This window comes from Ciona robusta, chromosome 1, assembly GCF_009617815.1.
Source record: "Ciona robusta chromosome 1, ASM961781v2".
In the NCBI taxonomy this organism is placed as follows: domain Eukaryota; kingdom Metazoa; phylum Chordata; class Ascidiacea; order Phlebobranchia; family Cionidae; genus Ciona; species Ciona robusta.
Genome location: NC_143235.1, coordinates 14,422,880 through 14,435,998, shown reverse-complemented (window position 1 = coordinate 14,435,998; position 13,119 = coordinate 14,422,880). Strand labels below are relative to the sequence as shown.

Sequence of the window (13,119 nt, the reverse complement as noted above, 5' to 3'; positions counted from 1 at the left end):
ATACAATAAACATATCATTCTAAGTTGCTTAATAATGGGATATCTATATGAAACAGGTCGTACCCCATCTGCAGTTGCACAATCTCCCATGATGAGAGTGTTACCCAAAGGACGAGAGGGAGAGATCGCGTTGAACGATGCTTTGGTGGGCTTATGTTTATAGGCTTTATAGGGGTTGGATTTTGGCTGTTACTGCCAGGCTCATTACTTCCATTGTATACATATTATCCATGTTATAATTAAAAGTTATATGATGACTTTTCAAATTTTATTTTCAAAAATTATATGATGTCTTTTCAAATTTTATTTTCAAAATTTCTATGATGTCTTTTTACAATCTTTTTATTTTGAAATATTCATTTTTTTTTATTTTATTAATATGCTATTTCTACGCCCAGTCACGCAAGACAGGCCGTAAAACCGACGGTTACGGTCTGTCGGATAACGACGACGACTTCTCCGATACTTCGAGCGTTTGTTCCGATCGTTCGTCTTCGTATTCAAGGTAACTTAAGCTATTTATATAATAGGGTGGGGAAAGATTGGACACCTATTCATTTTGTTTTCACATCCTAATTGGTAGTAAACAAAGAACATTTAAAGAATTATAAAACTGTATCCTCGTGACTCCCAACTAAAGTTGTAACATATATTATGGTGGGGGAAGATGGGACACCTTTTCATTCCATTTTTTCCCCCATTTGATAGTAAACAAAGAACATCAGTTTAAAACGTGGGCGTTGCACCCAAATAAACTTCTAATATATAGTCGTGTGGGGGAAGATGAGACAGTCTTTCTTCTTTTTACTTTAATCTAAGTTTTATTTTTATAGAAATGGTTTAAAACGTCACACCAACCACACTGAAGATATCACCGAGATATTACAATTGTGTCAAAGTGGTTTATGGACGGAGAGAAAGGAGGCCTTGTTTAGTCTTCATACGCTTATTACAAGACACAGGGTGTTCAAGTAAGTTCTTGGTTTTTGGGTAAAGGTATTTTAGTATGAATGTTTATTGGCAAATGTATGTATTATAATTAATTTGTGCCACTGTTTTATTTAATATGAATCTCCCGGGTTAATGCTATGATTTTTATGAATATTTTACAATGATGCTATATCTATTATGATTTTTTTTGCGGAAAAGTTATTTTTATAAAAAGTTTACAGTAATGTTATAGGTATTATAATTGTCTTGAGGAATATTGATATTTATGAGGATCATTCTGGGAAAAATTTGTGCTTGATATTATTATTCTATGATAATGTTATGTTTTTTATGATTATTTGGCGGCAAGTTATATTTCTAAAATTATTACGATTATTTTGAAAAAACTGATGTTTATTGATTAGGATTGTATTAAAGTAACTGTATTTTTGTTAATATGTTATCGCAAAGTTTCATTTAAGGTGGCTGTACACAGTATCCGGAATTCGTCTGTTTTGTTCGGTTTCCGCTGCCGCATGTGGATCGGTAATGGGTTTGCATACGACTTCGCAAGCGTATGCCAGATACTGTGTACAGCCACCTTTATTTCGATTATTTTGGGGTAACATACCAACTCTTGCCTACATCCTTATGTCAAACAAAGCTGCAAAACCTCATATATTAATGTAGAATAGAAGTCAGAGCCCACATATATGGTCTAAGAAAACAGTAGTGATTTTAAGTAAATTGTTTTTCAATAATTTTTATTTTTTCTATGGGGTGTGCTTACATTTTGTGTTCTTTACGTGGGTGTGTCTAAAGTTTAAGACCTTTGTTTTGGTATTTGCGAATATAAAATACATATTTTATATTAAATCCTTATTCACAGTCGCTTACAAATCAAGAAAATAATTGAAATATTTAATCGGATGTTTGCTGATCCTCATGGAAAGGTGAGTGATAGATAAGTTGTGTTTGTTGTTTTCTCTGTTTCGGTTTTGCCTTTTGTTTAATCTCAATCGCTGAAAGTGTTCTGCTTTTGAAATTAAACGACAAATATTTTCAATTAAACTACAAATACACCCGCGTTTTGAGTGTGGCTGTGTGTTTAAGTGTAGCAATGTAGAAACTTTTTCAAATAGTAATTCAACACGATGTAAAACAAAAAAATCATATATATACCTTATAATGCACTAATAGTGTTTAAAAATGTATTTGTCTAAAATTTTGGTTATTCCAATTAAAAAGATATTATGTATGTATATATATATATATAGTTATAGTAATGTTTTTTTTCTTAACTAATTTTTATAAAACTGAATGAATTTGTCTACTGAAACTATGTAGTTTCAATCAAACACAGAACATATATATATAGTTATTTATATTTTTTTACTAACTTATTCTTTTTACTGCAACTGATCTAAAGGGGACAAAACGGGTAATTAATGTTTTTCATCATCATAGTTTTGATGTTTATTGCGTGTTGTGTGACCATCCAAGTCCTTTTCCTTTCATATTTTATTCCATGTCATTTTATAAACCTATCAATTGAGCGTCAGTCTTTATATAAGAAAATATTGAAAGCAGGGAATTTTTAGTCTGTTAAATTTTTTACAATTTTATAATACTGGTTTATTAAAGATTTGGTATTTTAGGTTGGGAAATTTTTAGTCTATCAAAATGTCTACAATCTTAAAATACTGGTTTATTAAAGATTTGATATTTTAGGTTATAAATAAAGTTCCCCAACACAACGATTGCAAATTTGCAACCTTTGGGCTTCTATTCCAACCCCCCTCCATACATTCAACATTAAATCTTTCTCTCATATATCTATGTATGTGTTGCATGAATCGATGAATGCATAGTTAGGAGTTATCACCATAAACATTTCAATCTTTTTAATTTTTGTCTTCATACCAATATTACAATCAATGTATTTGTATATTACAAGTTGTTATTTGAACATTTCAACCCTTTAATTTTTTTTCTTGATATCAATCGTATAAATCAATGTATTTGTGCTCTATTTTACCCACACCGATATGCTGCAAGAACACAGTAAATAGCTCAAATAATAATATTTTATTAGCTCATCTGGTATATATTTTCATAATAAGCCGCTAAAATAATATTTATACCATGCCTGGTAGCAGATGTAACAGAATGCCTAAAATGTTGAAAGAAAAAAACATTTTCCCAGAACCCGCATTACGCCTAATTCCCATAACATTACACATAGTTGTAAAACATACTAAATGATACCGTGTTTTAAATGACTGTGTCATGTTATTTCAGGCACCCCTGGCCCTAACATTACTCCTTCATTCTCCTTACAGGTGTTCAGCATGTTCCTTGAAATGCTGCCTGACTTCATCCAAGGTTACAAAGAGATGTTGCACGACTGGTTATACTTCCTACTCACCCAACTGCTCAAGAAAATGGGGTCGGACTTGCTTGGTTCGGTTCAAACTAAAGTATTAAAAGCATTACAAGTCACAAGGTGAGCTGCTACTGATTTTAGATACTGCTAAGTATAAATGAATGAATGTGACCTGATTTATTCTTGACAGTCGTTAAAACACGGGTGTTCTGTTTCATACACCTCTTGCCCGCTTACAAGTTACCACGTATGTAACTTATTTATCCTCGCGTGGCAGGGAAACAACAGTAGTTATAACACGGTTGTTCTGTTTCATACACCTCGTTCCTGCTTAGGAGTTAACACGTATGTAACTTTTTGGGTGGTCGACCCTTTTTTTGTATGGTTGACAATTTAGATTACTAACCACCAAGTTGGAGAAATTGTTGCTGACTGTCTGGCCCAAGGATAAATAAGAAACCTATGAAGTTACAGCTACCTAATATACTTAACCACATAACCTTTTATGCAGAGAATCTTTTCCCCCTCTCATGCAGTTTAATATATTGTCACGTTTCATTGTGGATCAAACACAAAGGCCCAACCTAAAGGTGAGGATTGGATGGCAATGATAAAGTGTCTGGCTATTAGTATTGAATAAACGGAATTATAATTTCACAGTAAGCATGAGGTGTATAGGAAGACACTTGTTTTTTAACTCGACAGCGAGCATGAGGTGTAGGAATACACCATGTGTGTCTGGTGTATAAGAAGACGCCCATGTTATAACTCGACAGGAGCATGAGGTGTATGAATACACCATGTGTGTCTGGTGTATAAGAAGACGCCCATGTTATAACTCGACAGGAGCATGAGGTGTAGGAATACACCATGTGTGTCTGGTGTATAAGAAGACGCCCATGTTATAACTCGACAGGAGCATGAGGTGTATGAATACACCATGTGTGTCTGGGGTATAAGAAGACACCTATGTTATAACTCCACAGCGAGCATGAGGTGTAGGAATACACCATGTGTGTCTGGTGTATAAGAAGACACACATGTTATAACTCGACAGGAGCATGAGGTGTATGAATACACCATTTGTGTCTGGTGTATAAGAAGACACACATGTTATAACTCGACAGGAGCATGAGGTGTATGAATACACCATTTGTGTCTGGTGTATACGAAGACACCTATGTTATAACTCCACAGCGAGCATGAGGTGTATGAATACACCATGTGTGTCTGGTGTATAAGAAGACACCTATGTTATAACTCCACAGCGAGCATGAGGTGTAGGAATACACCATGTGTGTCTGGTGTATAAGAAGACACACATGTTATAACTCGACAGGAGCATGAGGTGTATGAATACACCATTTGTGTCTGGTGTATAAGAAGACACCCATGTTATAACTCAACAGTGAGCATGAGGTGTATGAATACACCATGTGTGTCTGGTGTATACGAAGACACCTATGTTATAACTCCACAGCGAGCATGAGGTGTATGAATACACCATGTGTGTCTGGTGTATAAGAAGACACCTATGTTATAACTCAACAGTGAGCATGAGGTGTATGAATACACCATGTGTGTCTGGTGTATAAGAAGACACCTATGTTATAACTCCACAGCGAGCATGAGGTGTAGGAATACACCATGTGTGTCTGGTGTATAAGAAGACACACATGTTATAACTCAACAGTGAGCATGAGGTGTATGAATACACCATGTGTGTCTGGTGTATAAGCAGACACCCATGTTATAACTCAACAGTGAGCATGAGGTGTATGAATACACCATGTGTGTCTGGTGTATACGAAGACACTTCTGATTTAACTCGACAATAGGCATGAAGTGTACCACTACCACTATTACATTTAAACCCCTTTATCCTTAGATCAAGATAGCATTACTTCACCACATGCTTGATGTTACTGGTATGTTGAAAGGAATCGAAATATCAAACACAAGTGACAATAGATTGGCGATATCACGTATTATAACTTGGACCACTGAACCAAAGAGCCAGGACGTCAGAAAGGTGATAATATTCATGAAATTTCTAGCCATTTTTTGGGGGGATTTTTTCCAAGAGATCCATATGATTGTAATCACTTTTATTTTTTATCGAAAATAAAGCGGATGATTTCACAAACCTGAAATATATAGCTTTATGTCTCTGGCTTAAACTGTATAACAACTCTTGTGTTTAAAAAATGGAGCTGTTTAGTTAGTTTTTGGCTAAATTAATTCACTGATAAAGGGATTTAAAGATGAGCGTTTAAAACATTCACAAATAAATGCTGGTCCTAAAGACAAAGTTTAGACCATCTTATTCATGTATTGAAAATAAACCCGTTCCTATGAACGAACGAGTTGTTTATAAGTTTCCTACCCCCTAAATTAGCGTTTCTTAAACTGGGGGGAATTAACCCCTTGGGGTAAATTCCTAGTATTTAGATGGTAAATGAAGTGCCAATTGAATTCCACATCAGTTTAACTGATGTAATTAGTTGTTTTCGATTTTTAATAAATGAGCCCCATATTACATATTGGGGGTAAATCTGATTACCATCTTTGTTAAAAAGGTAAAGCATACAAACAAGTTTAAGAACCACTGGTTTAAATCATCATTTAAATTTTTAAAGTTTAAACCATCTCTTTAAACTCTAGACCTACGTTTAAAACAGGCTATTTTTAAAAGACAAAGTTTAAATCATCTCATTCACCTTCTCAACCCCACAGATAGCAGAAGCATTAGTGATTTCCATCTTCGAGCTGAACGCTCCCGTTTTCACCATGATGATACGAGTTCTCCCGAAAACTTTCCAAGACGGTGCGATGAAGGTTTTGCATGGATATATGAAGACTAACGGAGATGTCAATGTGAGTTTAGTGTTGTTTGTCATATAGTGGGTCGGGGTAAGATGGGACAATTTGATATAATAGAGTGGGGTAAGATGGGACGCTTTGATATAGTGGGGTGGGGTAAGATGGGACGCTTTGATATAGTGGGGTGGGGTAAGATGGGACGCTTTGATATAGTAGTAGGGTGGGGTAAGATGGGACAATTGGATGTAGTAGGGTGGAGTAAAATGGGACATTTTGGTATAGTAGGTTGGGGTAAAATAGAAATTCTATTTTCTCGTCTTTCCCCACCCTACTATATAATATATTGCACTTAGTATTTAACTATCACAGTGAACGTACTCCAAAATAAATTCCACTTTTTTATATTAAAGTGTTCCCTATGTCTCTGACAGCCACGAAATAATTTTCCGTTTTAAATAAACTCAGGAAATATCTCAAAAAATATTTCGTCCTTGAAAAACCATACTGGAAAACCTTTGGTAACTATATTGTCATACTGCTTTTCAGGGGTGGCCTGCCTACCCTGCCACCCCAGGTTTGGCGCCTATGCATAACTATAACACTCAATAAACAGTCAATGATATAATTTCTTCATTAATCCCCCACATAGCCTGTATCTTCTGATTTATCCGGTCAAGTTATGGGTCGTGCTGCCATGTCACCTGGAAGGACTGTGGTGTCACCTCGTGGGAGCGTGGGGACCATTGACCTTATGTCACCTAGGTAACTAGGTTTTATACATACTTTGGATGATATTATGTGAAGATATTTTGAAAATCTTCTTATAAACTAAAAAAAATTAATTGACTTCAATTTTGGTTTATAAAAAGTACATTTTTAAACATATGTTACCAATGTTATACCTTGACAGTGAGCATGAGGTGTATAAATACACCATGTGTGTCTGGTGTATATAAAGACACCCATGTTATAACTCGACAGTGAGCATGAGGTGTATGAATACACCATGTGTGTCTGGTGTATATAAAGACACCCATGTTATAACTCAACAGTTAGCATGAGGTGTATGGATACACCATGTGTGTCCGGTGTATAAGAAGACACCAATGTTATAACTTGACAGTGAGCATGAGGTGTATAAATACACCATGTGTGTCTGGTGTATAAGAAGACACTCATGTTATAACTCGACAGTGAGCATGAGGTGTATGAATACACCATGTGTGTCTGGTGTATATGAAGACACTCATGTTATAACTCGACAGTGAGCATAAGGTGTATGAATACACCATGTGTGTCTGGTGTATAAGAAGAAACCCATATTATAACTCGACAGTGAGCATGAGGTGTATAAGAACATTGTGTCTGACAATACTAAATACTGTTACAACTTTGTAATGGGAGTTTAGATTTATAACTCAGTATGCAGTGTATTTTTAGAGTGAGCATGGAACATTAGAACCCCTCACATACATATGTTGTTGTAAACTTCAATTATAACAAGCTAACATAACCACAGATCCAGCGTCCACATCGATACAGAGAATATGAACCAGGAGGAAATTGCTGAAAACTTTCGTGATATTACGGCTGGTATACAGAAGTTGAGAATGGACAGTAGTGCAGATGTAAATGATGCTATCAAGGTAATTATAGTGGATTTTTACTTGTTTAAGTGACTTGATTAAGTTGTATGCTACATTTTATTAAGGTACTTATGGTGGGTTTATTTGGCTACTTATATAGACTGCACACAAGAATGGTGATGCTAGTAATTGAAAAATCTTTTTTTCACACCATTAGTTGTGACTCGGTTTATGTTTGCTTGGGAATTAGTAGAACAATGTGTTTATTGTTTTCTATTCTGTATGGGTGAGGTCCTTGGGGACCTGGGATTTAAGCCAGATTTGTATAATATATTACTTTTTTATTTTAATTTTTGAAAAGAGCTGTTTGTTTTATTATATAAGATTCTATGTTCCCACAGAACTCTGGACAAAGTCCTGGTTTAGGGGCTTCCCCAAATTTCAGTCGTCCTAATTTCCCTCCACCCCTGCAACAACTACAGAACTCACCAAAGGTAAATTCTTGTTTGTACTAGTTTAAACTGGTTTAAACTGGTTTTACATATTGCTAGTTAGTGTTCTTAGTAATTCTTAGTAATTTGCATAATAAATGTATGTTTTTACAAGTTTTCTTTGGTTCAACTTAAAATTAATATATAAAAAAATTATGGAAATCCAGTCCAATCCAGTTAAAACCGGTTTTGTTCCAGTTACCACCGGGTCGGCAAAGCAAATACAACCCCCACGTATATTCGGACCAATTATCCCCGTTCAATAGAGGAGATGTGAAGGAATCGATATTTGATGATGATGATAGTTTTAACGAAGGTTGGTTGGGGCTTGTGATGCTGGTTTTGATTAAGTTTTGAACTTTTTGAATATTTTTTTAGTAATTAATGATTGTTTTAATGAAGATTGGTGCAGCATTTTTTTGTGTTGGTTTTTGAATAATTTTTAAACTTTTTAAATATTTTTCAATAAAGGTAGTTTTTTATATATTTGTGGAACTCTCAAAGTGATTATTTTATCTTGTTTAACAATTGTGTTGGTTTTGATTCATTTTTTTAATTTTCTTTTTTGAGTCAGATCTTTTGTAAACCTAAATTTTGAAATTGATTTTCTTAAGAGGTAGATTTGTTAATTCTTGTTTGTACTAGTTTAAATTGGTTAAAACTGTTTTCCTTGTTTCTGTTATAATATTATAGTTATAATAGTTAAAGACAGTTTTTTGCATGAACTAATCCTAAAATGACCCTTTTTAATGTTTCAAAAATTAAGAAAAGAACCCACTAAAAATTGGATTTGAAACACTTTCTTGGAAGACATTAAAAAAACTAAACATTTCCTCAGAAATCCCGACCGAAATGTCAGACAACATTTCCGACGTTGCGCAATTGCTTCGTGAAGGCGGTGACAAGCGTCACGCGCTTGAAGAACTCTCTCGTACATTACGCAGTAGTGACGCAGTGGTGGGACTCTTAGCATCACAGCAACAAATACAATGGGATCTTCACTTCAACAATGTCTTGTCTGGTGTGTTGGAGATATTGAGAACAGATGTAAGCGGAAAATGGATTTCAGTTTTTCTAAATAATTTTGCTAACGCAGACGCATGGTTTAACAAAAATATGTGAAATTAAAAACCATTTTTTTTAATTAAAAATGTCTATACTAATTACAGTTCTTTTTATATTTTTAAATTCCTCCATTTCGTTTTTGTTTCACCATAAAGTTGACGTTTTTAGTAATTTATTAAAACAGTAAAAACATAGAGTAATACTTAACATCAAACAGGATATTGGGGTAAGAGCTTGTCTAACTGTAAAGCCCACCCATACAGAATAAAATATAAAATAGACTTTAAAAACAAAAAAATAATAAAAAACTTTCTTTACAGACTGATACAAGAGTAGCCGCATTGAATGTTCTTCGCGAAATGTTGCGACACCTTGCCCATAGATTCAAGAACTTTACCGAGATAACCGTGATCCATATTATTGAATCGCATAAAGACGGAACTAAACAGGTCAGTTATTGCAAACATGGTTTGATGTTGGGGTACCAATACCAAACAATGTACTTAAAAAGGTGACGTAGCAAGATTAGTTTTCTCCTATTCTTGTAATTTAATTTTATACAAGTAACCTTACTCCTAGTAAATATTCGCACCACTTGTTAAAGGTGGCATGCAGGATTACCTCTTGTGAAGCAGTTCTTGCACTAATAGTTTAGAAACTCTAGTTTAGCAATTATATTCAGGTTTATTTTTGGTGATTACAAGTAAGACGCTAGGTGTAATGATATCGCTGTAACCTCGTGGTTATGGGTTCAAGGCTTGTCGCTGCCACCAAGGTGTCACTAGTGGTTTAGTCACACAGAAAAAAACAGTCACATACAAAGTTACATACATGGTAACTCATAAGCAGGCACAAGGTGTATGAAACAGAACACTCATGATATAATGACTATCGTTGCCCCGCCACACAAGGATAAACAAGTTACATTTACAATTATAAATTCCAGAGCATTCAATATTTTTGTAAAAATCGCAACTCTGGCTTGCCTTGCAGTAGGACCCTATCTAAATAAAGTGAAGATAAGAACTTATTCACTGTGTACCAATAACATAAAAGTTTGTATATCATACCAACACGATATTTTGTAAAACCATATCCACACGACTCCGATAGACAGCTATTATTGTTTAAAACACGATCAGGATATTATGTGCTGGTGTCCCACCTCCCCCACCCTTCTATAAACAACACTATGCAGTATACTTCAACAACCTATTATTCATTACAGGTGGTTCGTGCTGCAGAAGAAGCAGCGAACGCGTTATGTTGTGCTGTACCCCCTATACTATGTGTTAAAGTTCTCAGCCCATTAACAAGGTCAAACAATAACGAATCAACGCAAGCATGTTTGAAGATATTGACGAACGCCATCAACAGATGTTCGGAGGATGAATTGGATAAACCACTTGTCGCTGATCTGGTGCCTGGTCTGATTAAGGTTGGTTGTAGCTTCTTGTTATTGGCTTTATTAAGCAACTATATTAATCAACCTTCTATACAGAATACGGTGGCTCTTGTCCTTGTTTTTTTTAAGCTTTTTTAGTTTTGTTGGATGCTGTAGCACAGTGGTTCAGTGCCTGCCTCTAACCCAGAGGTGATGGGTTCAAGGCTTGACGCTGCTACTGTTGTGGGCTTATGTATCCTTGGGCAAGACACGTAACCGCAAAGACACTTTTTCATTCTATTTACTTGTTTCATTTGCTATTAAACAAAGAACATTCAAAGAATTATAAAACCTTATCCTCACAACTCCCACAGACCATTGTTAATTGTTTAAAACACAATCATAATATTTGGATATTATACGCTAAACATGTCTTGTCTTTCCCCACCCTACTACATATATAAATAAATATAAATAAATGTAACTAATTTATCCTAGCTAGTCGCAATACAATGAACCATTAACCCATATTTCCCCCACAGTGTTATGATAATCCTGAGAGTGGGGTGCGTAAAGCTGCTGTATTTTGTCTTGTTGCCCTACATCGAGTAATTGGTGATGAAGAACTTTGTCAACATCTAAAGTCCTTGCCTGGTGGAAAGGTGAGATGATTGTAGCTTTCAAACACAGTGTATTTTAAGTTGAGATCTTAAACACCTTTGAGCAACTTTGGTGGAACATCACTGGTGGTTTAAGTCAAATTTTAACCGATTGTAGCTATTTTTAAAAAAAAATCCTGATTGTATAATATGTGTAAAAGAAATCTTGTGGTTATTGTCTGTATATGTTGTTAAAGAGAAATACTTTGTTATTATTTAATTTTTACACGTTCTTACTGTTTGTACATGTTTAGTTTATTGTATTAGTAAATTACCACCTAATTTAGCGCACCTAATGACAAAATAGTAGTATTTTTGTAGAATTTCTTCAACCAACAGATTTTTCTTTTACCTGCTCAGAATTTTTTTCTATTTTCATAACTTAATCCATACTTTTTTATCTTTAATTTATTTTTATAACTTTGTATCCATAATTTTGACCAGTTTTTGTTAAACCCTGTGTAACATTATTATCTCCATACATCCAGATGAAACTTCTCCAACTTTACATCAAACGTTCACAGTCGAACGCTGCAACAGAAGCTTAAAGTTGCTGCTTATTTCGACAAGAAGTATTTAAAGACACCCGTATGAGCGTGAGACAAGAATTCAAAAACAAAATATTTCCTATGCGTGTCATACATTAGAATTCTGTTAGCAAAATATTTTCTTCACCCCGATATATAAATTAACTTGTGCTGCGACCTTCTTACCACATTCACCCTGCTGCACTGTGCTTCTGGTCACCTTTATCTGTCTGCGACAATTCCTTTGTAGCAAAGCCGTTTCTCCTTAAATTTATCAGACTATATTTAAGCGCGTATACAAATTTGTTTTGCAATTTTTAATGGGAAAACTTATAGGCTTTTTTTGCAATTTTAAATGGGAAAATTTAATAAGCTTTTTCCCAAAACTTTTTTGCAATTTTAAATGGCAAAGCGTTAATAGCTTTTCCTGCACCACACGGATGTTCTTTATAACCAAAATTCGCCATACACATAAAACCATAGCACACACAATGTACCCCATAGCTCACTTAGCCTATATGTCAATTTGTCGGTTTGTATGTTTTATAAGTTTCTATTACCAAAAGACAACTGACTAGCTTGGTGATAAATGTTCAAACATTAATCTAAGTGGTTTGGCCCTTGCATGTTGTTATGTTTTAAGTCTGTGTTTTGCGTCTAGGGTGATTTGTGTTTCCAGGTAAATAATTCTGTGTTGACTACCTTGATCAAAAACTTGCATGGCATCACTGGTTCCACCAACAAACCCCATAGGTGCTGCTGCAAACTGTGACTAAAATTCTAGCAAAATATTGTGACACTGGATAGATATACCGCGCACAAATGCTACTCTATAAGAATGGTTGTATCTTGAATTTATTGTAGATATTTCCAGGTATTCGAATGTTAATTTGTTACACTTTGTCTTTATTGTGTCTGTTTGTTCGCCAATCGTGTTACTTTTCTTGCGATTATATTTTAAAGCATTGAAGTTTTAAAATACACCATGAAACATTGATACAACAAACTATATGTGTGGATGAGACAAAGTATAATATGCCACCTCTGATCTAAATCTCAGGTTCCATGCCCGCCTTGCCGTAGGACCTTACTAATATGGCATACAATTTGCATATACAGTGTTGGGGTAACAGGCCAGCAGTGGTCTAAATACCAGGTTTCATGGCATTCTGCAGAAGTCGTGTTTATGTTTTACAAATCAGTTGAGGTTAGGTTTACCCTTTGCTGTAGTTTCATAGTGAGTAGACAAAAATAACTGTGGTATACAA

The 13,119-nt window shown here is 34.8% G+C and overlaps 1 protein-coding gene across 16 annotated transcripts in view; it reads left to right on the top strand.

The window, feature by feature from the left end:
- Window positions 1-12,857, top strand: part of LOC149743591 (CLIP-associating protein 1-B-like) — a 42,668-nt gene extending 29,811 nt beyond the window's left edge. For 14 of the 16 annotated variants that reach the window (XM_089887043.1, XM_089887034.1, XM_089886975.1 and 11 more), the window contains 18 exons: window positions 57-145; window positions 399-505; window positions 834-971; window positions 1,820-1,883; window positions 2,360-2,371; window positions 3,273-3,436; window positions 3,828-3,906; window positions 5,205-5,348; window positions 6,053-6,193; window positions 6,789-6,901; window positions 7,659-7,785; window positions 8,127-8,219; window positions 8,415-8,532; window positions 9,055-9,263; window positions 9,602-9,730; window positions 10,510-10,719; window positions 11,208-11,327; window positions 11,813-12,857. In XM_089887043.1, the coding sequence (XP_089743169.1) occupies window positions 57-145; window positions 399-505; window positions 834-971; window positions 1,820-1,883; window positions 2,360-2,371; window positions 3,273-3,436; window positions 3,828-3,906; window positions 5,205-5,348; window positions 6,053-6,193; window positions 6,789-6,901; window positions 7,659-7,785; window positions 8,127-8,219; window positions 8,415-8,532; window positions 9,055-9,263; window positions 9,602-9,730; window positions 10,510-10,719; window positions 11,208-11,327; window positions 11,813-11,872 (2,117 nt within the window). In that variant the 3' untranslated portion in view covers window positions 11,873-12,857. The remainder of the gene's footprint in view (window positions 1-56; window positions 146-398; window positions 506-833; window positions 972-1,819; window positions 1,884-2,359; window positions 2,372-3,272; window positions 3,437-3,827; window positions 3,907-5,204; window positions 5,349-6,052; window positions 6,194-6,788; window positions 6,902-7,658; window positions 7,786-8,126; window positions 8,220-8,414; window positions 8,533-9,054; window positions 9,264-9,601; window positions 9,731-10,509; window positions 10,720-11,207; window positions 11,328-11,812) is intronic. The other 2 variants (XM_089887025.1, XM_089886945.1) reach the window with 1 other exon arrangement.
- Window positions 12,858-13,119: the final 262 nt, after the last annotated feature.